Genomic DNA, 26,254 nt, shown 5'->3' with positions numbered 1-26,254 from the left:
GATCTGAATAAGAGCATTGATAAATCACTCAACTATAAACTTAGAGTCTTCCATCCATCTTGGAAACTTTACTTCATTATTTCAGTCACTGGTCAGAGAGGAAAATTCTTAACCTCAGTTTCCTCATCTCTTAAATGAAGATATTAATACCTCCCTTACAAGGTTGGAATGGCAAACTGAAATTACTGTATATATCATCTAGCAAAGTACCTAGGACATGGCAGGGACTTCCCAGATGCTAGTTCCTTTGTCTTTCCTTTCTCCTCTACACATTTGTTTTTGAATACTTTATGTGACATTTAAGAAAAAGTTCCAATTTCCAATAGACTGGAAAAGTTAACTCTACTCGCAAAGATTCATTCATTTGAATGTATTGGACACAAAAGACTAGAAAAAATGTAGCATGATGATTCCAGGTTGTTTTCCAGTGCATAACGTGGTGAAGCCAAACCTTTTCTTGTGCCAAGTACTTAGACCCCATAGAAAGTGTTTATGCTAGTAGAGGTCTCCAAGCATCAAGATCATTTAAATAACTTGCCCAGCTTACCCAGTGCATCTGATTTCATGGAATGTGCAGATAGATACCCCGATGTTCTTCCATGATTTGATAGCCAAGTGAGACTTCCCTAAGGGATTCCCATATGTGTCAAACTTTTTTTCACAATTATAACTTGTGGGTCTGTGAATTCCAGACCCTAATCCAAGAGAGTATCACACTTTAAGATGGTATATTTTATTAAATAATAAAGGAATGGAAAGGAGTTTTCAGGAATTTCCTACTAGAAATTGTAAGCAGAATGGAATAGTCTAGTTGGGAGATGCTGATTTTTATCCCTGCACAGCAAACATATACAGTCAAATAAATATTTGAGTGGTTGCAGGAAAAGGGAGCTCAAAATCCTCCCAGGATAATTAATGCATTTAATGTCTATGTATTCAAGCAGAGAAAGCTAGAAATGGCTTCTTTGTCCTTGGTTAATTGCTGAATAAAGATGATCATCCATGCAGGAGCCTCTTTATTCACATCACCAGCATAAACCAGTGCAATCTGATTGTAGTCTCCTCCTCCCACTGCCTCTGGTGCAGAGAGGAAATATCCTCTCTATCTGAGGAGAAAATCGTCTTGAGCTGGTGAGAGGTTTATGATATGTGTCAGTTCTCTGGAAGGAAATCTGGTATTGCATCTCAGGAACCACAAAGCTGTTGATCCCCTTTCACCTTATGATTCCATTTCTATTTTGAGCAAATAACCAGAAGCGCAGACGAGGGCATTATGCACAAAGATGTCCTTTGCTGAGTTACTTATGAAGTGGAAAATCAGACCAGGAAACTTCTAATACAGAATGGTCTCAACCATGTCAATACAGTTGGATGTACATATACAAGTACAAAAATAAAATATGCTAGTAATAGCTGTCTTTACTGGTAATATGATGGATAGTTTTTGCTTTACCCTTTATTTGTTTGGGGAATATGTTTCAGATTTTTCTATAATGAACATGAATTTTTATATGATTTTATTTATCTATTGAACAAATATTAATGGAGCACCTTCTATGTGCCTTCTTTATGCTAAGTGCGAGATACACAGTAAGGACCTCTACTTAGAACTGAAACTGTTCCCTCCTTCAGGAACTGACAGTCAAAGGACTTTGATACATGTTGAACTAATAGATACTTACTAGTGAACGGAGATGTGTGATATGAAGGGATGGATCAGTATATTTTGGAAAGATGAGCAGAGATGACTGAATTTTGTTTGGAAGGAGGTTCGGCAAACTATGACCCACAGACCCATGATCTGGTTTTAATTTTGCATATTTAAAGGGTTGCAAATTTTTTTCTTTTTAAAAAATGTTAAATGACCCACAATAATTGTATATATTTATGGGGTACAGTGTGATCATTTGATACATGTACACACTACATAATGATCAAATTCGGATAACTAATATTTCCATCTCCTTAAACATTGATCATTTTGCTGTGTTGGGAATCTTTGGAGTCCTCTCTTCTAGTTCTTCATGAAACAAACAATATGTTGCTGTGAAATATAGTTACCCTTCAATGCTGTGGAACACTAGAATATATTCCTCTTGGGTGTGTTTGGTATAAAGGGTTATACATTTTATTTATTTTTGGTACTGGGAATGGAACCTATGGGCATTTTAATACTGAGTCACATTCTACCCCCCACCCCTTTTTTCTTAATTTGAGACAGTGTCTAAGTTACTGAGTCTGACTTCAAAGGTGCGATCCTCCTTCTTCAGCCTCCTGAGTTGCTGGAATAATAGGCATGCACCATCTCACCTGGCAAGGGTTGTAAATTTTAAAAGGATGTGACAAAGGCTATTGGAGGTATACAGAGTGATTACTTATGAGTAACATATTTACTTTCTGGCCCTTTACAGAAAATATTTGATGAGGCCCAGTTGGGAACATCAGGATTACTTCTCTAAGGAGATAACATTTAATCTGAGAACTTGACAAATACAAGAGTTAGAAAGATAATTCCCTAAAAGTCTTATTAGAGAAAACTTGAGAACTATTTTAGTCAAAGAAAGGTTTTTATTGGAATCTGGCTCCTTCTCCAGGTAGAGAGAAAGGGAAGTCTATTTAAAGGGCATGTTGCTAAATATAAGTTTCGTCTGCTCTTCTTGATTCTCTTTCTTCAGATTCACGTAATAGATGGTTGGTTTGATTTTAATATACCACCATCTTATTTTCATTTTTCTGAGCCACACTACTGATAACAATAGCAGCTGTTATTGATTGTGGATGTACTAGGTGGCAGGCATCCTGCTCTATTCTTTGAACCCACTCCTCTATGTAATCCTAATGACTCTGCAGGATGAGGACTGTGGTCTGAATTTTACAAAGGACAATAATGGTCAGGGAAGCTGAATGGGTTGCCTTTGGTTATGCAGCTGGTGAGCCCAGAGCCCACTAGAGACCATTTGTTTCACAATTGGGCCCTTCCTTTCATGGTGCCTGTCAGCATAGGCTCCTTCCTATTCCAAGGAGGGGTAGTCCATTTCCTCTGTTGCATTACACCAGTTAAAAACCTTCCCCAAGCATGGTGGTACCCAACTTTAATCCCAACAACTGTGGAGCCTGAGGCAGGACGTTGTTGGGATTAAAGGTGGGTGCAAGTTCAATACCAGCCTGGGCAATTTAGTGACACCCTGTCTCAAAATAAAAATAAAAAGGACTGAGAATGTAGCTCAGTGGTAGAGTGCCCCTGGGTTCAATCCCTAGTACTGCAAAACAAACAAAAACAAAAACAAAACAATACTAATATATTAAAAGAAAAGCTAGGGCTGGTGTTATGGCTCGGTGCTAGAGAGCCCCTATATTCAATCCTGTACTGGAAAAGACAACAGCTTTTCCCATACCTCCATCCCCTTTCCCTTTGATTTCATCCTTTCTGCTCTGCAAATCACAATCCTAGTTTTTCTTTCACCACTTCTATTCAACATCATCCTCGAAACTCTAGTTTTTAATTTCCTTAAAAATTCAGTGTATTGGGGAACACTTCCTGACTATACCACTCAGCTTGTTGAGCTTGTTGAAGGATGATAGTTTCTAACTTTCCAACTAATCCCTCATCTGCTTCATGTGATTTTTGAAAACTCCACTGCACTCTAATTTTCTAAATTTATTGTCTTAATTTCTTCATCTAAAGACAGATTTTAAATGAGTTTAATAGCACAGCTATTTCAGAGGCATCGTTAATTTCACATTTCCCTTCTCTGATGGAAAGAATCATTTTTCTTCCATTCGTCCTCTCCCAGCCTCCAAAGACAGCATTTGAGAAGCTCTCCTTGTTCTTTTTGGTACCTATGTGCCTTGGACAGGGAGGTTTACTGGCACAACCACCAGACTCAGAAGCAGGAGACCAGGGATCACTGACAGCAGATACCCATCCACTGACAAGGTTCTGGGCGAGTCATTGACCTTTCTGGGGGTTCAACCTCTTCCTCTGGTAAAGCCGAGGGGTTGGATTCCATATCTGATTTATAATATTTGTCAATCTGCCCCTGTATCTGGATCAGCCAGGGCATGGTTAGGAGACAGAACTCATGCTAGTGATTTGAAAAAAGATACTTTGAAATAAAATATTAACAGGGTAAGTGAAATATTTTTAGAAAGTATCACAGAGGAAGTGAAAGCAGGGAGCAGCTACCACCACTAGGGCTGCAGAAATCAAGAAAAGGACTGAAATTATTATAATCTGGCAGCTTAGAAGGGGTCCCAATGAGCTGCAGCTCAGACGGCAGAAGAGGGGTCCTGACTGACTGACACTGGTGTGGAAGAGGGGCGTGGGGCACACAGTGGCTTCTATTAATTGCATTCAGCTGCTGCCCTGAAAAGGCACCGCTGCTGCCAGGGTGAAGAAGTAATCCTTGGTAAGCCTTAGCAGGAAAAGAAACACAGTTCCTTTCTTCCTCCTCCACCCTTGAAGCCTCCCTTTAGTATCCCATGGGCAGATCCTTGTGGGAAGCAGCTGACAAAGTCAGTGTCTGAAAGGAGAGTCTAGAAGGGTGCTTTACGTCTCAAACAGAAGTGATGAAGACTGCCCTACTGAAGTAAAAGAAAAATGAACTTTTATTGGATAATAATGTTCTTCTCCAGGTTGGGGTCAAGGTATAGGATGTAGAGATTGGTGCTCAGCCAATCTGTGGACCACACCTTTAACTTTCCCCTTTCTCTCCCTCTAATCTAAGGACCTGTGCAAGCATCCATATGGGCACCCACAGCCACACACGCAAACGTCCATACATGGGCATGTTTTTTCTTATTTCTCTGCCTTTTCCTTCCTCTCTCTCTCCCTCTCTCTCTCTCTCACATACACACACACACACACACACACACACACACACACACTCACACTCACACACACAGAGTCATTTATCATTTTTATGTTCTGACCTCCTTTCTACACTTCAACCTCAATCCTTCATTGGGTTCTCCCACATGAACTATGCTTTGCTTACACTAGACTATATTAGTAGTTGCCCAAACGTATCAGGCTGTCTTTGTGCCCTCTTGTCTTTGCACATGCCATCTGTCACTGCCTTGAGTGCATTCCCCCAATCACTCAATGGAAACTTAAGTTTTGTTTGTCCTTCAAGAATAGCTTAATGTCTCTCTTAGGAACCTTGAGTGTTACATACCTAAGTTGTGCTCCTTCTGTGTGTCTTAGTGTTATGGTTTGGAATGTGAGATGTCCCTCAGTAGCTCACATGTGAGACAATGCAGGAAGGTTCAGAGGAGATTGGGTTGTAAAAGTCTTTACCCAATCAGTGAATTTATCCCTGATGGGATTAATTTAAGTGGTAGGGTTTGGCTAGAGGAGGTGGGAATTGGGGTGTGACTATGGGGTATATATTTTGTATCTGGAGAGCAAAGTCTCTCTCTCTGCTTCCTGATGATGTGAGCTGCTTCCCTCTGCTACACTCTTCTGCCATGATGTTCTGCCTCACCTCAAGCCCCAAAGGAATGGAGTTGGCCTTCTGTGGACTAAGACCTCTGAAACTGTGAACTCTCAAATAAACTCTTCCTCCTCTACAGTTGTGCTGGTCGGGTCATTTAGTTACAGCAGCGAAATAGCTGACGAAACACTTGGTAATACTTGATGTGAACCTTTATTGGAACACTTTTTTTTCTCATTTGGTAATAATCATACATTTAATTGTTTATCTCCTTGAAAGAATGGAAGCAACATAAAAAGCAATCCTGGGGTTTAGCAAAGAAAGAATGAACGACTATAGAGCTAAGAAATCTGGCCCATTAGTAGCTATAAAAATCAGTAAAGTGTAATAGTTAAAGCATGGAGTTGGTTATTTGAAAAGGCAAACAATGTTGATAAACTAAAGAGAGAAGACTTAAATGAAATCAGAAATGAGAGAGGAGACATTATAATTGATACCACAGAAATATGAAAGATCATGAGAGTAATGTGAACAATTTTACAGCAACAAAGTGGATAACCCAGAAGAGATGGATGAATTCCCAGAAACATACAATCTGCCAAGTCAGAATCATAAAGAAATTAAAAAAAAAAAAAAACTTGAAAAACCAAACATGAGTAAGAATTTTGAGTCTGTATTCAAAGACCTTTCAACAAGAAAAACCCAGGACAAGATGGCTTCACTAGCAAATTCTACCCAATATTTGAGGAAATATTAATGTCAATCACTCACAAACTCTTCAAAAAATTGAAGAGGAAGAAACACTTCCAAATTCATTTTATAAGGCCAGCATTATGCTGATAACAAAGTCAAACAAAGACACTACAAGGAAAGAAAATTACAGGTCAATATTCCTGATAACATAGATGCAGAAATCCTCAACAAAATACTAGCAAGTCAAATTCAACATCACATTAAAAGGATCACACGCCGTGATCAATTGAGATTTATTCCTGAGTTGCAAGGATTAACAAATGCGAATCAATTACCACTATACACCATGTTAACAGAAGGAAAAAAAACCATATAATCATCTCTATAGATGCAGAAAAAGCACAAAATTAAACATCTTTTCATGATCAAAAATTTTCAGAAAATTAGGTACAGAAGGAATGTACCTCAAAATAATAAAGGCCATTTGTAACAAACCCAGAGCTAACACCATACTCAATGGTGAAAAGTTGAAAATGTTTCCTCTAAGATTAAGAACAAGGTGATGATGCCCATTCTTTCTACTTCTGTCAGACACAGTATTGGAATTCAAGACAGAGCAATTAGACAAGAAAAAGAAATAAAAATTATCCAAATCAAAAAGGAAGATGTAAAATCGATTCTATTTGCAGATGACATGATCGTAGATACAGAAAACCCTAGACTTCACCCAAAATGGTTAGAACTCATAAACAGTTCTATTAAAGTTGCAGGCTAAAATCAGTATTATTTCTATTACCAACAATGAGCTAACAACAAACTCTCTGAAAAAGAAACCAAGAAAAAATGCCATTTACAATATCATCAAAATTACTTGGGAATAAATTTAACCAAGGAAATGAAAAATCTATATGTTGAGAATTACAAAATATTGATGAAAGAATTTGAAAAAGAAGCATATAAATGGAAAGATACCCTGTGCTTATAGATAAGAAGAATTAATGCTGTTAATTGTCCATATCACCCAAAATGATCTGTAGTGCAATTAATAGAATAATTCATAATCATCTCAATAGTGCAGTCCCTACCAAAATTCCAAAGAATTTTTTAACAAATGGAGAAAAAATAATCATAAAATTTTGGTGTCACAAAAAACACCAAATAGATAAAGCAATCTTGAGCTAAAAGAACAAAAGCTGAGGACTGCAGGTGTAGCTCAGGGGTAGAGCTCTTGCTCAGCATGCATAAGGTCCTGGGTTCAATCCCCAGCACTGCAAAACAAACTGACAAACAATCAAATGAACAAACAAACAAACAAAAGAATCTTATGGCATCAACACTACCTGGTTTCAAATATACTTTGATTATTATAGGAATCAAAATAGTATGATATTGACATAAAATGTATATAGACCAATGGAACACATTTATGCTCAATTGCCATATGGTCAAATTTGCCAAGGAAACACAACAAAAAGTATCGCCTCTTCCAATCAGTGGAGTTAAGAACACTGGATACCCTCATGCAGAATTAAATTGGACACAATTCACATTGTAATCAAATTATGCTCCATTTCTCTAAGAAGTCTGGACATTGATTTTAGCTCACAGAAGGTTCTTTATGGGTATGTAATATGATAGGCACCTCTGTTGGCAATTACTGTTTTACACTTGTACCATTTTCTTCCTTCCCAACTTTTCCCCAACCCATGTTGCCACACTTTACCTCGAAAATTCTCTCTCCTTAAATGTCACTCCTCAGGTGAGAACTTTTTTTTTAGTACAACACTTTTCTTGCTTAAAAGTAAAATTATAGCCTTTCCCTTGTTTGAAAATTATGCACGTAAAAGAATCATCTTTAAGAAAGGAACATACCTTAGTTTCAGTTCATCCATGTTGGTGTGTATACATAGATATAAACCTGATGAGGTCATTGTTTTTGGACTAGCATTTGTAAAAGGTCATATTTGTATAGCTCTGTTAATTTGCCATGAATATCTTGTCACATATCTTTTTGTTATGTCTATGATACAGAATTTCTAGGATGGGTAAAAAGGGGCATTGGATTTTCTCAACATCAAATGGTTTCTAATGTCTTATCTTCTCTCTCCATCTTTCCCTCTCTTTCCCCTTCTTACAGGGCTGATAGTCTACCTAGGAATGATGGCAGGGGCCTTCATGCTGGGGGGCCTGGCTGATAAACTGGGAAGGAAGAGAGTCCTCAGCATGTCTCTGGCCATCAATGCCTCTTTCGCCTCCCTCTCCTCCTTTGTGCAGGGATATGGAGCCTTCCTCTTCTGCCGACTTATCTCAGGCATAGGGTATGACTCAGAGACCTTGGGTTGGCCCCTCTGAGACCAAGGGTCTATGCACTTTAGTCCTCTAGCTATGTGTGCTACCTCCAAAAAGCCATAGACTGAGTTTGTGATTGACTTTAAAGATATTATATTAAAGTTGAACAGTAGAAAGGGTTAGAGTTCGGGCTAGGCTGTAAAGTCAGTGCATAAAGTCAAAATAACCCAAGATTGCTTCCCATAGGCAGAGAGGAACTGCCTGGCTGGTCTGCTGCATTCCTGGGTTATTTCACTACAGAGCCTAAGGGTGGGGTCTAACGTGATTTGGTTCCTGTTATGAACATTTTCAGTGTATAAGTTGATTCGCTTTCTGGCATTTCCTTTCTACAGAATTGGAGGCTCTCTGCCCATCGTCTTTGCCTATTTTTCTGAATTCCTATCTCGAGAGAAGCGTGGAGAACATCTCAGTTGGCTGGGCATCTTCTGGATGACTGGGGGCATCTACGCATCTGCCATGGCCTGGAGCATCATTCCACACTATGGTGAGTGACTGGCTTAAAAAAAAAATGCAGTGCCCAGGGGGCCCTGTTTCTATGGCATCTGCACCCAAACAACCTTTCCTGTCCTCAACTTTATTTCCTGAATTCACACGAGGTTCCTATATGTGACCTTGGTCTTCCTGAAGAACCAACACTGCAGACACATTGTTAATTACAACACACATGCCCTTTTACAAATAATGTACTCTGGTCTCCCTTCTTCCCTCATTCCCTTTTTCTCTCCCCTTCTTTATCCTTCTTTTTATTGGAAAGGATTTCATACTTCATCTCCCCCAGCCAGCCCTCCTCCCTCCAGGATTAGGCCTTGGTAACCTCATTTTTTTTTTTTCCCATCAAAATACCAATGACATTCTTTTTTTTTTTTTATTGTAAACAAATGGGATACACGTTGTTTCTCTGTTTGTACATGGCGTAAAGGCATACCATTTGTGTAATCATAAATTTACATAGAGTAATGTTGTTTGATTCATACTGTTATTTTTTCCCTTCCCCCCACCACTCCCACCCCTCTTTACCCTCTATACAGTCCTTCCCTCCTCCATACTTGCCCCCCTCCCTAACCCTAACTCTAACCCTAACACTAACCCTTCCCTCCCCCGATTTTGAGTCATCATCCACTTATTAGCGATATCATTCGTCCTTTGGCTTTTTGAGATTGGCTTATCTCACTTAGCATGATATTCTCCAATTTCATCCATTTGCCTGCAAATGCCATAATTTTATCATTCTTTATGGCTGAGTAATATTCCATTGTATATATATACCCCAGTTTCTTTATCCATTCATCAATTGAAGGGCATCTAGGTTGGTTCCACAGTCTGGCTATTGTGAATTGAGCAGCTATGAACATTGATGTGGCTGTATCTCTGTAGTATGCTGATTTTAAGTCCTTTGGGTATAGGCCAAGGAGTGGGATAGCTGGGTCAAATGGTGGTTCCATTCCAAGTTTTCTAAGGAATCTCCACACTGCTTTCCAGAGTGGCTGCACTAATTTGCAGCCCCACCAGCAATGTATGAGTGTACCTTTCTCCCCACATCCTCGCCAACACCTGTTGTTGCTCGTATTCTTGATAATCGCCATTCTAATTGGGGTGAGATGGAATCTTAGGGTGGTTTTGATTTGCATTTCTCTTATTACTAGAGATGTTGAACATTTTTCCATATGTTTGTTGATTGCTTGTAGCTCTTCTTCTGTGAAGTGTCTATTCATTTCCTTAGCCCATTTGTCGACTGGATTATTTGACTTCTTGGAGTAGAGTTTTTTGAGTTCTTTATAGATTCTGGAGATTAGTGCTCTATCTGAAGTATGATTGGCAAAGATATTCTCCTACTCTGTAGGCTCTCTCTTCGCATTACTGATAGTTTCCTTTGCTGAGAGAAAGCTTTTTAGTTTGAATCTATCCCAGTTATTGATTCTTGCTTTTATTTCTTGTGCTATGGGAGTCCTATTAAGGAAGTCTGATCCTAAGCCGACATGTTGAAGATCTGGACCTACTTTTTCTTCTATAAGATGCAGGGTCTCTGGTCTGATTCCGAGGTCCTTAATCCATTTTGAGTTTAGTTTCGTGCATGGTGAGAGATATGGGTTTAGTTTCATTCTGTTGCATATGGATTTCCAATTCTCCCAGCACCATTTGTTGAAGAGGCTATCTTTTCTCCATTGCATATTTTTGGCACCTTTGTCTAGTATGAGAAAATTGTATTTATTTGGGTTTGTGTCCGTGTTCTCTATTCTGTACCATTGATCTACCTTTCTATTTTGGTACCAATACCATGCCGTTTTTGTTACTATTGCTTTGTAATAGAGTTGAAGATCTGGTATTGCGATACCCCCTGCTTCACTCTTCCTGCTAAGGATTGCTTTAGCTATTCTGGGTTTCTTATTCTTCCAGATGAATTTCATAATTGCTTGCTCTATTTCTGTAGGGTACGTCATTGGGATTTTAATTGGAATTGCATTGAACCTCATTTTGTAGATGATGGATGTAACAAAAGCCAAGAGAAGCTGGCACCTTGTCCAAGGTCCTGCCCCTGGCACACAGTGGGGCAGGGGTTAGGATCCCAAGCCCCCTCCAGGGATAGGACACTTGCACACTTTTCACTCTTGTACCTGCTGTCACTCTTGTTTGACTGCAGAGTGGAGCAGCCCTCATAGACAAGGTCATTGTTTCAGCTGGGACGATTTTATTATCCTGGATGGTTGTAAAAACTGGATTCTGTAGAGACAGATCTGACAACATGAACATTTGCTATTGGTTTTGTCAATAGTAAATTAGGGAGGAGGCAGCAGTTTTGAATTTTATTATGAATATAACTGGTGATGCCATCAGCATCCTTCAAAATCATTTTTGGTAAATCACGGATTATAAGTCTAGTCTTTGCCACGATTTAGAATCCTGAAGACCTTTAGCTAACCTTGCCTCTGAAGCTAACCAACACTCACCTCCCCTTCACCTTCTTGTTTTAAATCTGATCCTCTCCACTAGGTATTCTGAGCTAATGGAAGCTCTGGTGTACATCTTTTTAGAAAGCTTTGAAGCAAACAACACCTGCTCTTTTAGTTTAAGATGATATTGGATACATTACTGTGATAAACTGATAGACCCTAAAATCCCAGTGGTTCAAGACAATAAAAGTTTCTCCCTCCTGTAGAGTCTGACTGGCCTTTCTGTTCTGCAGATGGCTCTGCTCCATCAGGAATTCTGGGGCTCACACTCTTCCATCATGCGATTCCATCTTCTTTAACACATGACTCACACAGTCTCTGGTTTGGGAAAAGAACAGGGGCAGTTGTAGGTTTGTATGTTGGTGTTTGGAAAGGCAGGCCAGAAAGTGGAGCTCAGCATCTTTGCTCATACTCCACTGACCCCACATGTGTGGTAGGACCACATGCTATCACAGTGACGGTGGGAAACAGTCTAGCAGTGTGTGAAAAAGGGGAGAAAAAGGGTTTGAAAACATCATGTAGCCTTTGCTATGTCAAGTATTTGAAGACCTATTGGATTTTGTATCAGAAAAAGAGAAGAAATGTGAACAAGAATAGTGAAATAAAGAGTTGAAGAATTTCCAGCTAATTCTGGCACTAGGCATTTCTCTATAATTTTAGGTACATAATCGTATATTCCTAATATCAGGTTCTGCATTCTACCTTTTACTTAGATGCACACCTTAATTTCCCAGGTTGATTGTTGTTGATTATATGGGTTTGAGAAATGGCTTTTTTTTTTTCTACAATGCTTGATGTCACATCACTCCCTCTGTTGACTGATCCAAACGTGTTAAAACTAAGAAATGATTGCCACATTTAAATGAAGTGATTGAAAAGCCTTTAATGGGGAGGGAAAGAAAATTTCAATGAAAGTCAAATCAAAGGAGTGGTGTTGTGTGATATGGGACAAGTCAGTTCATCTTTTCAGCCTTTATTCCTCTATATGTAAAATAGAAGGAGGGAAACAAAAAGAACTGACTGTACATTGTAGGATCATGGAATTGCATGATGGAAGAATGTGAAGTATCAGCAATTCCTGGGATGCAAAGGAATGTTGAGAAAATTTTCAATATGGTTCTAGCACTTGGCTAGCTTCCCTCCAGGAAGCAGCAGCAACTCTAGGCTTAGGTCATGTGCCCACCTTAACCAATCACTATACCTCAGAGAAAGCAGTTCCTGAATGGTTTAGATATAATTCCTTTCTCATTCTTGGGACTGGGGGTGGGGTCAGTCTCACCCAAACTACATATTGCTACCTAGTGGGAAAGGAAGGGCAGGGAGGATGATGTGAGGGCAGATGACAATCCATGGTAGTCACTACAAGCTAGCAATTTTACCTCACTTTACACACACACACACACACACACACACACAACCTGAAAGAATTCAGGCTGTATTGAATGGCAGCCCATGGTAAAAGGTCTGCATGGTTGCTGGCTGACCACTGCTGATTGAGGGCAGAGCTTGTGGTTAAATATTTACCCCAAGTGGACAGGAATATCCCTGTTTGTATGCCTTATGAAATCTGTGACTTCGACACTGTATTTTAAAATAGAGATTTAATCAAATAGCCATTAGCTTGGTGGAAACCTATTTTAGGAATATGGTGAACTAGAATCACAGTTTAACAAGAGTGATTATTTATTTTAAGCTTCATTTTACCAGGACCAGATGTTTTATCCGCAGTGAACCAGACATTTGATGATATTTCTCAATATGCCTAAGATATTAATCCTCTAACAAATGCAAGGGTAACCACAGAAAGGAGACTGATGTTTGTGTATGACTTGTGTAACCCATATAATTGCTTTTGCAAGAATGAACGATGGGAGATCTTGGCACCAGAAATTTGAGTGACTGACTCATTGAGTGAGAAAATTATAAAACTCAGAATGTTTTCCTGGGAACTCATGGGCATAGCCCAGAAAAAATGGATATATTATGGAAGATTAATTCTCATTGTAGTCAGCATCACCAGATGTTTGTGAAATCCTGACGGAAAAGTAGGGCAAGCTAAAAGATCAGTGAACAGAGCGGTCCCTGCCTCCAAATTAATATTGTTCCAAATATTTGGAAGCAGTTCACCATTTAATTTTATTCAATTTAAAGTCCCAAGGCTGTGCCTAATGAATGCAATAAATGCAGATTACTGAAGATACCCTAAAAACCACAGAGGCTTGAGGGATAATGGATTTTGGATAACTTACACATATTATAATAAAGAAAAACATTTTTTTTCTGAGGCAGAATACTTTATAACCATACCTGCTTCTGCTCCCTTTCCTGGTTATCCGTCTGGGTTTGACTACTGTGTAGTTTTGATCAACTTTACTTCTAATGATGCTAGACCAGTTTTTGGACAAGAGCTGAGAATGTGTCAATATTGCTATGGTTTTATCTTATTCTTTGTAGTGTTACTTCCAGAAGAAAGGAAGGGCTTTTTAACTAAAAGTAAAACAAATAAACAAAACCCAGTGAGATGAGGAACAACCAACCTGTGCAAAAAGAGATTGGGTTCTGATTGTGTTGGATGAAGTATGTTCCCTGTTGCTGGGGCTGAATGTGCTGAAGTGACCGCAGTCCCACATTTTGCTACCTGGTTTCTTTCTTCTTAGTCCTTTAATTGTGCAGAGTAGGAAATACCAGCAGGAGCAGCCCATATTAGTTAGGAGTCAAGTGTGGAAACAAGTAGAAGCCCAAGGGGGAATCAAGGAAAATTCAAAAGGTAAGTTTCCCTCACTGGAGTCAGAGAGTATATTTTTAAGTAAAAGAACTAGAACTTACATATCCAAATAATTATTACTCTCTAAACTTTAGGAATCAATGTATTTATTTATGTAGTTTTGTCTTACAAAAATAGTTTGAATTGTCTTTGGCATTAGCCTTATTTTATAACCTAAGGCTTTTCTTTTTAAAAACAATTCTTTTGCTGATCTTTGCTGAGGTTCATCCATTTCATCCATTTTATTCAACATCTTTGGCACTAAATCTCATGCAGCTATTTCTAAAAAAGCAGGTGAGTTATCATGGATTGCTAGGGGGTTTGCACTTACCAGATCTTGGAGGTATTATTATCTACCTTCTACAGCTGTGAAAACCCACCATTACCATATGGTGTGAAGAATCCAGCATCTGAACTCTGATCTACATAATTGTAAAAGTCCAGGCTCCTCCCATTGTGTTATGGCTCCTTAAAAGAGGAAAGTTAGCTACCCATGAAGTATTCAAAAATAATAAAGTAACTTCTGAATATGAATTTTAGTAATACTTTGAACAATGATAGTTGCCTCCCCTTTTCAATGATTGTGAACTTTATTTGAATGGAGCAGTCCAGTTTCTTACAAAAAATATATAGTCATGTTATATATGCATATTATGTAACACACAGTATTTTTCAAAGTGTGGGCCCAAATCCTTTGCGTTGAAATCACCTGGAGCTGGTATTACCTTTTGACCTGGGTGAGAGGCATCCCTAAGTCCTGGGTCACTAAAGTCCTCTTTGGTCTTCCAATGATACGAGGGTTCCCTTGGGCTTTGATCCCCACCCTCCATCAGATCATGCTATGGGCACTCGGGACCCAGACATTCCCACTAAACTCAAGGACTCAAGATAAGAGTGTCCCTTCACATCATGGTGGTGTTTCCCCGCATAGTGGCACAGAGCCCCTGCTCTGCAGAGGAGCTGGGGGAGGAAAAGAAGCTCTTCTGGCAAGAGTGGATGTAATTCTGGGCCCAGCCATCTTGTCAAGGCAGGTGGATAGAACATCTTTTATTTAACTGTTCATTCACTTAAAATTTAGTGCCCATGTAAAACTATGGGGTTTGTTTCTATTTGTACTCTTATCCAAGGCTTTGTAAACATTAGGCCAAGTCTAGACCTAGAGATTTTTCCAAATGCAGAGGATTCCCAGGTCCTATCCCAGACTTAGGACTCAATAAGCTTTGGGGGTGCCCCTGGGGAGGTGGCATGTTAGCCATCTCCCCAGGCAATACTCGGGGACCCTTAGGCTTGAGAGCTGGTGCTTCTGAGTTCACTCTTCTGCAGTGGAAAGGTTGCCAGAAATCCTCTGCTTTTTTACAGGCTGGGGCTTCAGCATGGGGACCAATTACCACTTCCACAGCTGGAGGGTATTTGTCATTGTGTGTGCTCTGCCCTGCACAGTGTCCATGGTGGCCCTGAAATTCATGCCAGAGAGTCCCAGGTTCCTGCTAGAGGTGAGTCTGTGCCTCCTCACAGGCACAGAAGTCCCATCCTTGCTTTTTTCAGCCCTGGTTCTACTCCTTTCCTCAGTGCATGCTGCAAACATCCCTGTGTCAGCCAACCTTGGTCCATCACTAATGGTGGTTTCCCTCCTGATGGTGATTGGGGCAGGTTGTGGGTTCATGGCCCATGGGTGTTGCAGGGTCCAGGAGGTCGTGGAGCGCAGTTCAGGAGCCCTCTCCGAGGCTGGACAATGGTAGAAGGGCAGCTCCTGAGCTGTCTCGTTGTGCCCACTCCCACAGAAGTCATGGTTAGGAGGTTTTTTAAAGCTGGGTGCTGTTTTCTTTTTTTTTTTTTTTCCATGTTGCTGCAATGAACTCTTTGGGAAACCTGCTAACTGCTCCCAGAGCCTTTATAACTTTTAGCTGCACAGGCCCCTCCCCACTAGAAAATTGCCCTTTGGTCCTGAGAGATGATTGTAGGAGTCTTCCAAGTTTGGGGGGAACTCTTTGTGCTTGTAGTGGTCGGACAAAGCAGGAGCTGTCAGAGGGGTGAAAGGACTCTGAGGCTTTCACAGAACAAGTCCTTTTATCTGCCTGCTTCTTAAGCTTTCTGCACAGTGATTCTCCGCATTGAATTTCCTCCTGCCTCCCATTGATCAGGTAGATGCAGCAGGAAGTTGTCTTGAAATTCACCCTTTGCCACGTATTTGTTTTCTGAGGCAGCTGTAACAAAATGCCACAAATGGAATGATTTAAAATAACAAATTAATGTCACAGATCTGGAAGCTCAAAGTGCCAAATCAAGATATCTGCAGGACCAGGCTCTCTCTGAAACCTGCAGGGGAGCATCCTTCCAGATTCTGGTTATGTGCAGGCAGTTTTGCTGTGGCTTCATCTCTGAAATTGCAGCCTTTGTCACCACATGGCATTCTCCCCATGTGTCTCTGTCTTCACATGACTTTTTCTTATAAGGATTGGCTTATTGGCTTAGGGGTCCACCTACTCCTGGGTGGCCTCCTCTTCACTAATTACATCTACAGCAACCCTCTTTGCAAATAAGACCACATTCTGAGGTACTGGGGGGTGAGGACCACAACCCCATAGCATGCTGCTTTTTTGATTTATCTCCTCAGTGAGGAACATAGTGTAGTATAGTCATGTTATAACTGTAAGTAGTTACTCATGGTGGGTAATGAGGTTAATACCTGGCATCTACACTTTGAAGCACAGCTTTAGTCTCCTTCCAAGATGGGCTGGGGATAGAAACTTGTCTTCATCTTTCACAAGCCCTCTAGGAAAGAGTCAGTGTCCAGTTCCCCCAACCCAGGCTTCAGAAAGCGTATTCAGTGATGGATTTTCATGTCTCTTTCCTTGGTTTTACCAGATGGGCAAACACGATGAAGCCTGGATGATTCTTAAGCAGGTCCATGACACCAACATGAGGGCCAAGGGAACCCCAGAGAAGGTGTTCACGGTGAGTGTGCAGTTCCTGAGCCAACACAGGGGCCACTTCTTCTGTGTGGTTTGCTTATGACTAAAAATAATTTTATTATACAAGCACATAACTGAAATTTTGTTAAGAGAAAAAAACCCCTGATAGTCCCATCACTGTATCATAATTATTCTTTGCATTTTAATAGTATCTTTCTAGGTTTTTCCTTAGGTAGTGTTATTTAAAAAAAAGATAATTGCTAAAACTAGCTTTATTTGTATGGGTATAGCATATGTGTGCATGCTTACATACGCACAATTAGCAGCACTCATAAGCATTTTCTGTGTTGTCTCATAGTATTCATAACCCTCATTTTAATGCATGTTAATGTTAGAAACGTTAGCACAATTTTCCTGAATGTCCCTTAATGTTCGAGGTTTATTTACCCTGTTAATTACCTCGTTTCTGTAAATATTATTGCAATGAACCTTCACAGGCACATAGTTCCTACCTTTCATTTTTCTGAGTTTGTTTTCTAAGAGTAGATTCCTAGAAATAAAATGACTGGCTATAGTGCACGAATATTTTTGTAGCTCTTGAGATACATGACCAAGTTACATTCCATTAGGGTTATGCAATTCTACAGTGCCACCAGCAACAGGGCACCCATTTCTCTACACTTTTACCAGCATTGGTCATTAGCCAATGTTGTTTCTTGCTGAGATGTCATGTTGCAGAGATGCTGTGCTCCTGCCTGCTATGCTCTGTGGCCAACCACAAGGAATGTCTGTGCTAGGCAGCTCTGTGCACCAGTTCCTGGATAAACTCCCACCTAGTTCTGATTCGATGCTTTTGATTCTTGGCTTCCATAATTTAAGCCTGGAGTATAATATTTGTCCCCATTAGCCTGATGCTTAAAACCCCCGATTCTCAGGTGGGATCTCAGGGTGACTAAGCATCTGCATCTGGGGCCAGGAGTGTGGGTCCAAATCTTGGTGGGTTTTAATATGTTTTAGCTGTGTAGCCTTTGGCAAAGCACTTTCTTTACCTGTTTCATTATTGCGAAAAGCTGGAAAATAGTATCTATAAACACAGTTATAGTAAGGATTAAATAAAGCCCCTGAAACAATGTATGGCTTGGGATAACATAAAATGTTCAATATTTAAAAGGTTATGAACTTTTAAAAATAAACTGTTATAAACTCTGAAAAAATTGCTTGAAGGCATATTTCCCCAATTCCAGTGCTCCTAAAATATCTAAAATATAGAATCAATACTTTTATCACAAACACTTATTAAGATGTACAATTAACAGAAATACTCTGAATGAAAGATGTTAATGGCTCTCTCAGTCTTCCATCCCTCATCCCTCGCTTTCAGTGATGGATTTTATATAATACCACAGCTGGGTTACAGGGCACTGGGGTCTCTGGGCGTACTTGGCTCCTTCCTGCATCCTCCCATGGAAACCTCTTCTCTAGCTTGGGGAAATCCAAGTTTCTCTTCAAGCTCCTGCTTATTCCTGGGAGATGTTTCCTTAGTCATTTATCTCTGCCTCCAGCCTCTGAGTCCACATCAGCTGGATTGATTTTGCATTACATAAATTGAGTAGAAAACACAGACAGACAGACAGATGCACCACCACCACCACCACCACCACCACCACCCATACCAAGCATCTATGAATTTAATAGCCTTACTGAGAATTTAAGCATAATGGAAATTACAACGCAGAGTACACAGTCTTCTCTGTTTTCTCTCCTCTTTCCTCCTTTAATTTTTTTGGGGTGGGGTCTACCCTTTCCCTTTCTGTGCTCCCTTTTTCTTTCTGGATTAAAGTGACTTCTCCTAGCTCATGCACAGTAGGTTGCTGGTCCTTCAAGTCTGAGCCCATCTCCCTGATATTCCTTTTACCTCAAGAAGTACATTAACAGATTTATTTCAAGCACGGGCTATCCTAAGAGGGGTCCTGATAGAAAATTCCCATCTGTCCCAATTTGCATGTTTACCCTAGTTGTTCCCAGGTGAACTAGTGGCTCTTTCTGACCCTCATCTTACCCTTTGTCACCTGGTATGGCAGCTACCCCATAGCATGCACTCCCAGGGCCTTCTGCCTTTTGCTTCTGGAAGGACCACTTCTAAACAAGCTCAGCTTGTCCTTCCAGAAACTCCTTATTAGAGAAGTGATCCTGTATTCTCTCTTGACAACTTATTCATTATGTCTTAAGAGATAAAATTTGGCAATTTAAAATCTTAAGGAATTTATTTGAGCAGAATGTGATTTTGAACTGAGCAGCTCCAACCCAGAAGTGGTTTGGAAGGAGCGAGGAGAAAAAATTTTACAGGTGAATTTGGAAGCAGATTAATTGAAGTTTGAGCAGTTGCCTTATTTAGACTCTCCTGGTGGGAAATTCAAGACGATGTAACTAAAGCCAGTTTAGTGCCTGTGATTGGCGGAGCTTAAGTGTCATTTTCTCTTAAATTCTGAGTTAGGTTCAGTTTGCTTGAATAGGAGCCCAGAGCATTAGCACTGCCTAATCCTAATGGCCTCCCATTTAGTCATTTTAGCAAATATAAGCAGTCTAATATTGAGGCATGAGATCTTAGCCTGCAAATCAATAAAACTTCATTTTCCAAAGGCAAAAACTGAGCTTTTTACTTCTGGACCAGAGTTCCTTGTGTTAGGAATGGGATCTAGGGAAAGAAAGCTCACAGAGAAATCAGTGATTAGGGGACTGGAATTGTGTCTTCTCTCAACATGCAAGTCAATTCCTAGGTCCTCAGGAGTCCTCTGCTCTTAGCAATTTTTAACCAATAGGAAAATGGAACTTTATAACGGTGCGGGTTCAATATTCTATCACTGTAAGTTATGATCGTATGAATCTTATGGAAGTGAATGACTGGACAGGCCAGGAAAAGAAAAGGAAGGAAGGAAGGAAGAAAGGAAGAAAGGAAGGAAGGGACAGAGGGAGGGAAGGAGGGAAGAAGGAACGAAGAAGGAAAGGAGGGAGGGAGGGAGAGAAGGAGATGTTGGCTGACTTCACATAGCTGGTCCATGGTTGGTAGTTAATCAGTCAGTATTCAACCTCCCTGGTGGAGTTAACTGCTTGGTACCTGTGTGCCTCCCTCAGTAAATGACTCATAAATGTTCTCAGTAGCCTAAGAAGATGAAATGAGAACTGGCCAGGATCCCAGTTGGCATGCTGAAGGCTGAGGCTGGGTGACTCCCTCCTCACTTTCACCTGTGAGCCCAGATTTTAACCAACTCCATCCCAAGCCTCACACACTTCTGAATCATCTGGCAAGGCGTCACCAGAGAAATCTTTGAAAGTAGAGGGAAATGAAGCATTCTGCTGAGGACCTGGGTTTGGCAGGGCTGGGAGGAACACAAGCCATCTGTTAATCTAGACTTAATCAAAGACAAGTATTCTAATTAATCGCAAATTAGAGTAATTGTGCTTGAAGTTGTCAATACACCCACTCCCAAATCCCTAGGGAATAGGGTGTTATTTTCCTAAGGAGCAAAGCAAAGAAAAATTTACATTTGAGTGGAAGTCTTAATGCTTTTGTGAGTGTTTTTTAAGGTGCTTGCCGATTTGGTGTGAACCTTCCCCTCTGGCCTCCTTTGGAGGTCACTGGGGTTCATTGATGTTCTTGGGGTATAGGACTTGAAGCTCAGATGCCACTGAGATTTCTACTGCTGTGACAGTTCTCAAGTCTCCCTGTCTGACCCCAGCAAAGGAGGCTTTGCAAAGGCCGTGCACCTGGGAATGTGGAGACCCTTCCTCTGTCTCTGATTTCTACCAGCACAACCAGGGATAGCAGGGAGGCTATGATGTCTCACACTGTTGCCTGTCTGGGTTCTGGATTTCTGTGATGTTTATGTCCATTAAGGACAGAGTTGTAAATTTTAGTGTGGCATCAACTTTACTGTGGGTAAAGCAGTCATAAATGGGGAACTAGTAAATTATGGACCCACTAATACAAATTTCCTAAAGGCATGAGTTAGCAAAAAGATGCTGGATCATTTTGTCTCAGTGGGACATATCATCTGAGAAAACTCCCTGAGAGACACCATCATATACCTTTGGTCAAAAGTCACAAAACTAGAGGGTCACACTCTTCTTGCCTCAATAAGTTAATCAAATCAAATATGTAGACTTTGAAATAAAATTCTGAAGACAAAGTGAGATAGAGATTCTCTGAACCATCTTTGCTTTGTAGGTTTCCCACATCAAAACTCCCAAGCAAATGGATGAATTCATTGAGATCCAAAGTTCAACAGGAACTTGGTATCAGCGCTGGCTGGTCAGATTCAATACCACTTTCAAGCAGGTACGAATTGGGGACATATGTTGGGTGTGAGGATGGCTCTGTGGAAACCCATGCCTTAGTGGATGAAGAATAAAAACCTTGAACACCTTTATCAACCAGACTGGGTGCTGGAGGGATGTTTGGGTTCCAGCCTAGGTCTGCCTTTAACTTGCTGAGTGCCCTCAGGGTGCAAAATCCCTGAACCTCAGTCTTTTCCTTTGCTCATCTTTCTCAAGGCAAGAACTTGACCAGCCTGAGTAAACATCCTTCTCTCTAGCAACTTCTCTTGCTAGATAAAGGAATGCATGTAATAAATGACTCCTTGGGTTTTTAGTGATTTAGGGGAAGCATTCTCCATAAAGGGCAAAACTATTTCTTTGAAGTGAGTCAACTCTTGAACCCCAAGGTGGCCAACCAGCCAGAGTCTGTTGAGACTGGTCACTGCTTGTGATGTGCGGTCAATAACCACTTGGAATATCACCCCTGCCCACAGCATGGAGGACTTACTACTCCACTTTCTGTTACATGCATGGTATATTGTGTTCCCAGAGGAAGAGCTACTGGAAGCTTTCCTTCCCATGGGAACAGATCTGCTGCCTCTGGGGGATAATGAATTGCCCATTCTTTATACAGGGTCCTAGGCCATTTATTAGAAAATCTGAGAAAGGGGCTTTTCTAAATTTCTTTCTTCAACTGTCCTTCTCTGGTATGGGTTTTAGGTCTGGGATAACGCTCTGTACTGTGTGATGGGGCCCTACAGAATGAACACGCTGATTCTGGCTGTGGTCTGGTTTACCATGGCTTTGAGGTAAGTTCTGGCTTACATGAGCTCCTTAATTTCCCTGTGCCTCAGTTGCCTCCTTTGCGCACGGAGGATAATTGGAGTTCTAACTTGGACAGTTTGCATCAGAGTGGATGCTTTTGGCTGCAGGGAACAGGTGGCATACACTAGTGGCCTCTGTAAGAGAAAAACATCCAGTTCCAAAAAGAATTCCAGGAGAAGTGGACCGCAGGAGGGGTTTCAGCTTCAGGCTGGCTCTCATGATGACTGCAGGCTGCTGGTCTAGGCATCCTGTTGACAGGGGAAAAATGTCTCAAGGAGAAAGAGACTGCCTCTCCTGAGTCTCCTCCCGCATCTATACTGAAGTATAATTGACACATAAAAATTGTGTATATTTAAGATGTACAACTTAATGTTTTGATAAACACACATTATAATTATCTCAATCAAGCTAATGAGTGTGCCCATCACACCTCATATAACTAACTACCGTGTGTGTTGAGAATATTTATGATCTTTACTTTTAGCAGATTTCAAGTAAACAATGTGATATGAAATTGTTAACTGATTGTTAATTGCTATTTGTGAGTTAATTGCTCATTACAGAACTTCCTTTTTAACACCAAGGGAACTTTTTCTCTGAAGGCTCCTAGTCAACTTTCCCTCCAGTTAGAGTAGGCAGAGGTGGCTCACATGCCTATGGCTAAACTCATCATGATAAAGGGGATGGGATTTCCCAATGGTTTTAGACCAATCAGGATTTACCTTCAAGCTCCATCCTTTCCTAAGAGTTAACATCTGAACAGAATAAAGTTTCCGTTCACAAGGAGGTAGCAGGGAACAAGTGTGGAGTAGTCAAATATGTGTTGTTGAGAAAACAGGAAAATTGAACAGGGGACCCATACAATACTCTGCCCTGCAACAAAGGGGTACTTAGCTGATTCCTCTGTAAAGCTGCAGTCATTCCAGTGACCTCCTGCTAACATGACATTTCTTTCTATGTGTGTTTTGGAGCCCATTTAGAGCATTGTGTTGTACTATATGTATGAAGTACTTACTGTAGGTTCTGGCACATTATAATAAGTGCTCACTAAACTGCTATTATCAGCTAGGAACTATTAGCAATATTTTAAACTTCCATCTAGGAAATTGCTTTATTCACCACCACCTGTATCCCAAAACACTCCCTCACCCCAGGAAAGCAAAGGAGCTCTAATGACCTCTGATTGTGGGAGGAACATGGGTAGAATTAATGTCCTCCAGTACCTGTATATGAAGACCTGAACTTTGAGACCCTCACAACTAAAGGTATAGAAGAAGCCTGATCTGGCATCCCTCAAATTGTTCAATCCCAACTAAGAGTCAAATAGGACAGATGCTAGGATTAATTTACTGACAGTGTTAAAAATATGTTTTATTCATATTTATTTATGTTTAATTTAATTTCATTAAATAGGTAATACATTTGAAATGTTGAAACAACACAGGAATCTTGAATGCGTTCCCTCCCCCTCCACCTACTCCCTTCTGCCTCCTGTATTTAATCACCTTTCATTTTCCTATTTATCATTCCAGTGATTCTTTTTGCAAATGTAAACAAATAATTGTATGTGTGTACACACACACACACACACAAATATATGTGTCTATATATATATATATATATAGACACATATATTTTTTTGTTTCTTCTTCCTCTTATTCAAAGAAACACACTTTGCAATTGCTTTTTGCACTCAATGATATATTCTGGAGATCTCTCCATACCGTAAATTAAGGTTTTCCTCATTCTTCTTTACAGTACATAGTTCCTCTGCCTAGCATCCCACATTAAATTATCACAATTTATTCAACCTGGGCCTCATTGCCGGACTGGTGGGAAATTTGCAGATTTTTGCTATGTACACAACACCAAAATAAGTAACTGTTTATAGGCTACTTTGTAAGGGGTTTGTTTATCAGTGGAATGGATTTCTAGAAGTGGGACTAAAGGGTCAAAAGAGGCAAATGGATTAGTAATCTCTTTATGCATTGACAAGTCCTCCTGCATAAGGCATTGTTCAATTTTATCATTTTCCCCAGCAGTTATGACAGCACCTGTAAACCTACAGAGTGGTTTAGCAAACTTTGGGGTTTTGACCATCTGGTAGCTGAGAATTAACAGTATGCTTTTAATTTGTATTTTTTTTACTGTTGATAGAATTGAACACCTTTTTTTTTCATATGTTTAATGCTTATTTTTTGAGTTGGTTATCTGGAGTTTTCCAGGCATAAAGTCATATCATCTGCCTGTAGAGACAGTTTTATCTCTTGCTTTGCAACTTGACATTCCTAAATTTATTCTCTCCTCTGAGTTGGCTAAGACCTCCAGTGTACTGTTAAATAGTGATAATGATGTTCTGTCCTGTTCCTGACATTATTGGCAATGTCTTTTGTGTTTATTGATTTACTAAGATTCTGGTGTTTGAACTGAAATATTTTTTCCCCTATGTATTAAGAGAGTGTCCATCAAACTCTACTCTGTTGGTGTTTTTAAAATAAAAAATGATTGATTTTTAAAAATCAAATGCCTTTTGAGCATCTGTGGAGATGGTCATAATCATTTTTCCTAATGATGAGGTATATTATTAGATTTTCTAGTCATGAACCAAATTACCATGTTTGAAATAAGTCTGATCTACCTCAAGTCAGGAATGCAGACTCTGATTCTGAAGAATTCAATCACATTGCTGCTCAGACTGTCTGTCTTGCTCGTTACAGTTACTATGGCCTGACGGTTTGGTTTCCTGATATGATCCGGTATTTTCAAGATGAAGAGTACAAGTCTAAAATGAAGGTATTCTTTGGTGAGCACGTGTACGGTGCCACAATCAACTTCACAATGGAAAATCAGATCCACCAACATGGGAAACTTGTGAATGATAAGTAAGTTTGGGATGATGGGCTTTCCTCAGGTCAGTGTGACAGTGTCCATTGAGATGTCATTGGGAAAGAGCCATTGGGAAGATAAGAGTCTAGTATGGCAGGGAATGAGCTCTGAGCATGTGACTGCCTTCGTGCCTCTCATGGCTGCTAGAGACACAGTAATCCTGGTGGCTGAGTCATATTGGACTAACCTCTGTCACCCCTGTCTCTTAGCTATGGCTAATTCATCTGAGGATGAGACACTTGGCTGAGGACAATCTGGCTGTCTTTCCTGAGAACTGGTGCTTCTCCATGCTGGGACTGGACTGTTATGACACTCTTTTCTTTCTTTTTTTAAAAATTATCTCTCAATTTATTTATTTATTTTTTACAGACTGCATTTTGATTTGTTGTACATAATTTCGTTTCTATGGTTATGACACTCTTAAAAAATTCTGGGCTGGGGAGATAGCTCAGCTAGTTAAAGTGCTTGCCTCACAAGCACAAGGCCCTGAGTTCGATCCCCAGTACTGAAAAAAAAAAAAAAAAAAAAAATCTTTTACTTAATATAACCTCATAGGGTTGGTTATTATGTTCTGTTGTCAACCAGAAGTGTTGTTCTTCAGGAGAGAAAATATCAGGGTAATATTAGCCTCTTTGATGCTGCTCTTTGAAAAGCTCATGATGGGTCAGGACAGAACATTAAGAAAGTTCACCCAAATCACACTGTTCTCTAATCTGAGTGTAGACCTGCTGCGGTTTCCCTTCTCAAATTACACCTAGCAAGCTCACTGGGCTGTGAATGGTCAGTGTTTGAGTGCTATTGGCTTTGCGGTGGCACCAGAAATATCATGGCCCAGATAGTTCAATGTCAAGGACACAAACTGCCCCATCTTTACCACCACCACACACAATTAACATCATGAAATAGCAGACCTTCCCCTACTTGTTCTCAACTGTGTCTGGCATCATGGTCAAGTCCCCAGGGGGCCTGGTGACTCCCAGGCACTGTGGGAAAGGACTGAATGGTGGGGGAAGTCTGTCAGATCCCTCCTCCAGTCTAGTCCACGTTGCTCTTATCATGAAGGTTCACTGTTACTTGGGATAAGAAAGTGTGAAACCAAAGGGGATATATTATTTCCACAAATATGAG

The 26,254-nt window shown here is 40.3% G+C and overlaps 1 protein-coding gene across 2 annotated transcripts in view; it reads left to right on the top strand.

Moving 5' to 3' along the window:
- Nucleotides 1-26,254, top strand: part of SV2B (synaptic vesicle glycoprotein 2B) — a 180,102-nt gene that overhangs the window by 133,655 nt on the left and 20,193 nt on the right. For both annotated transcript variants that reach the window (XM_079127373.1, XM_079127374.1), the window contains exons 3-9: nucleotides 8,266-8,446; nucleotides 8,810-8,961; nucleotides 15,549-15,682; nucleotides 17,055-17,144; nucleotides 21,327-21,437; nucleotides 22,136-22,224; nucleotides 24,958-25,122. In XM_079127373.1, the coding sequence (XP_078983499.1) occupies nucleotides 8,266-8,446; nucleotides 8,810-8,961; nucleotides 15,549-15,682; nucleotides 17,055-17,144; nucleotides 21,327-21,437; nucleotides 22,136-22,224; nucleotides 24,958-25,122 (922 nt within the window). The remainder of the gene's footprint in view (nucleotides 1-8,265; nucleotides 8,447-8,809; nucleotides 8,962-15,548; nucleotides 15,683-17,054; nucleotides 17,145-21,326; nucleotides 21,438-22,135; nucleotides 22,225-24,957; nucleotides 25,123-26,254) is intronic.

Source organism: Sciurus vulgaris (assembly GCF_902686455.1).
Source record: "Sciurus vulgaris genome assembly, chromosome: 2".
NCBI lineage: Eukaryota > Metazoa > Chordata > Mammalia > Rodentia > Sciuridae > Sciurus > Sciurus vulgaris.
The sequence above is the reverse complement of the archived record's forward strand: the minus strand, read 5'-3'. Positions and strand labels throughout refer to the sequence as shown.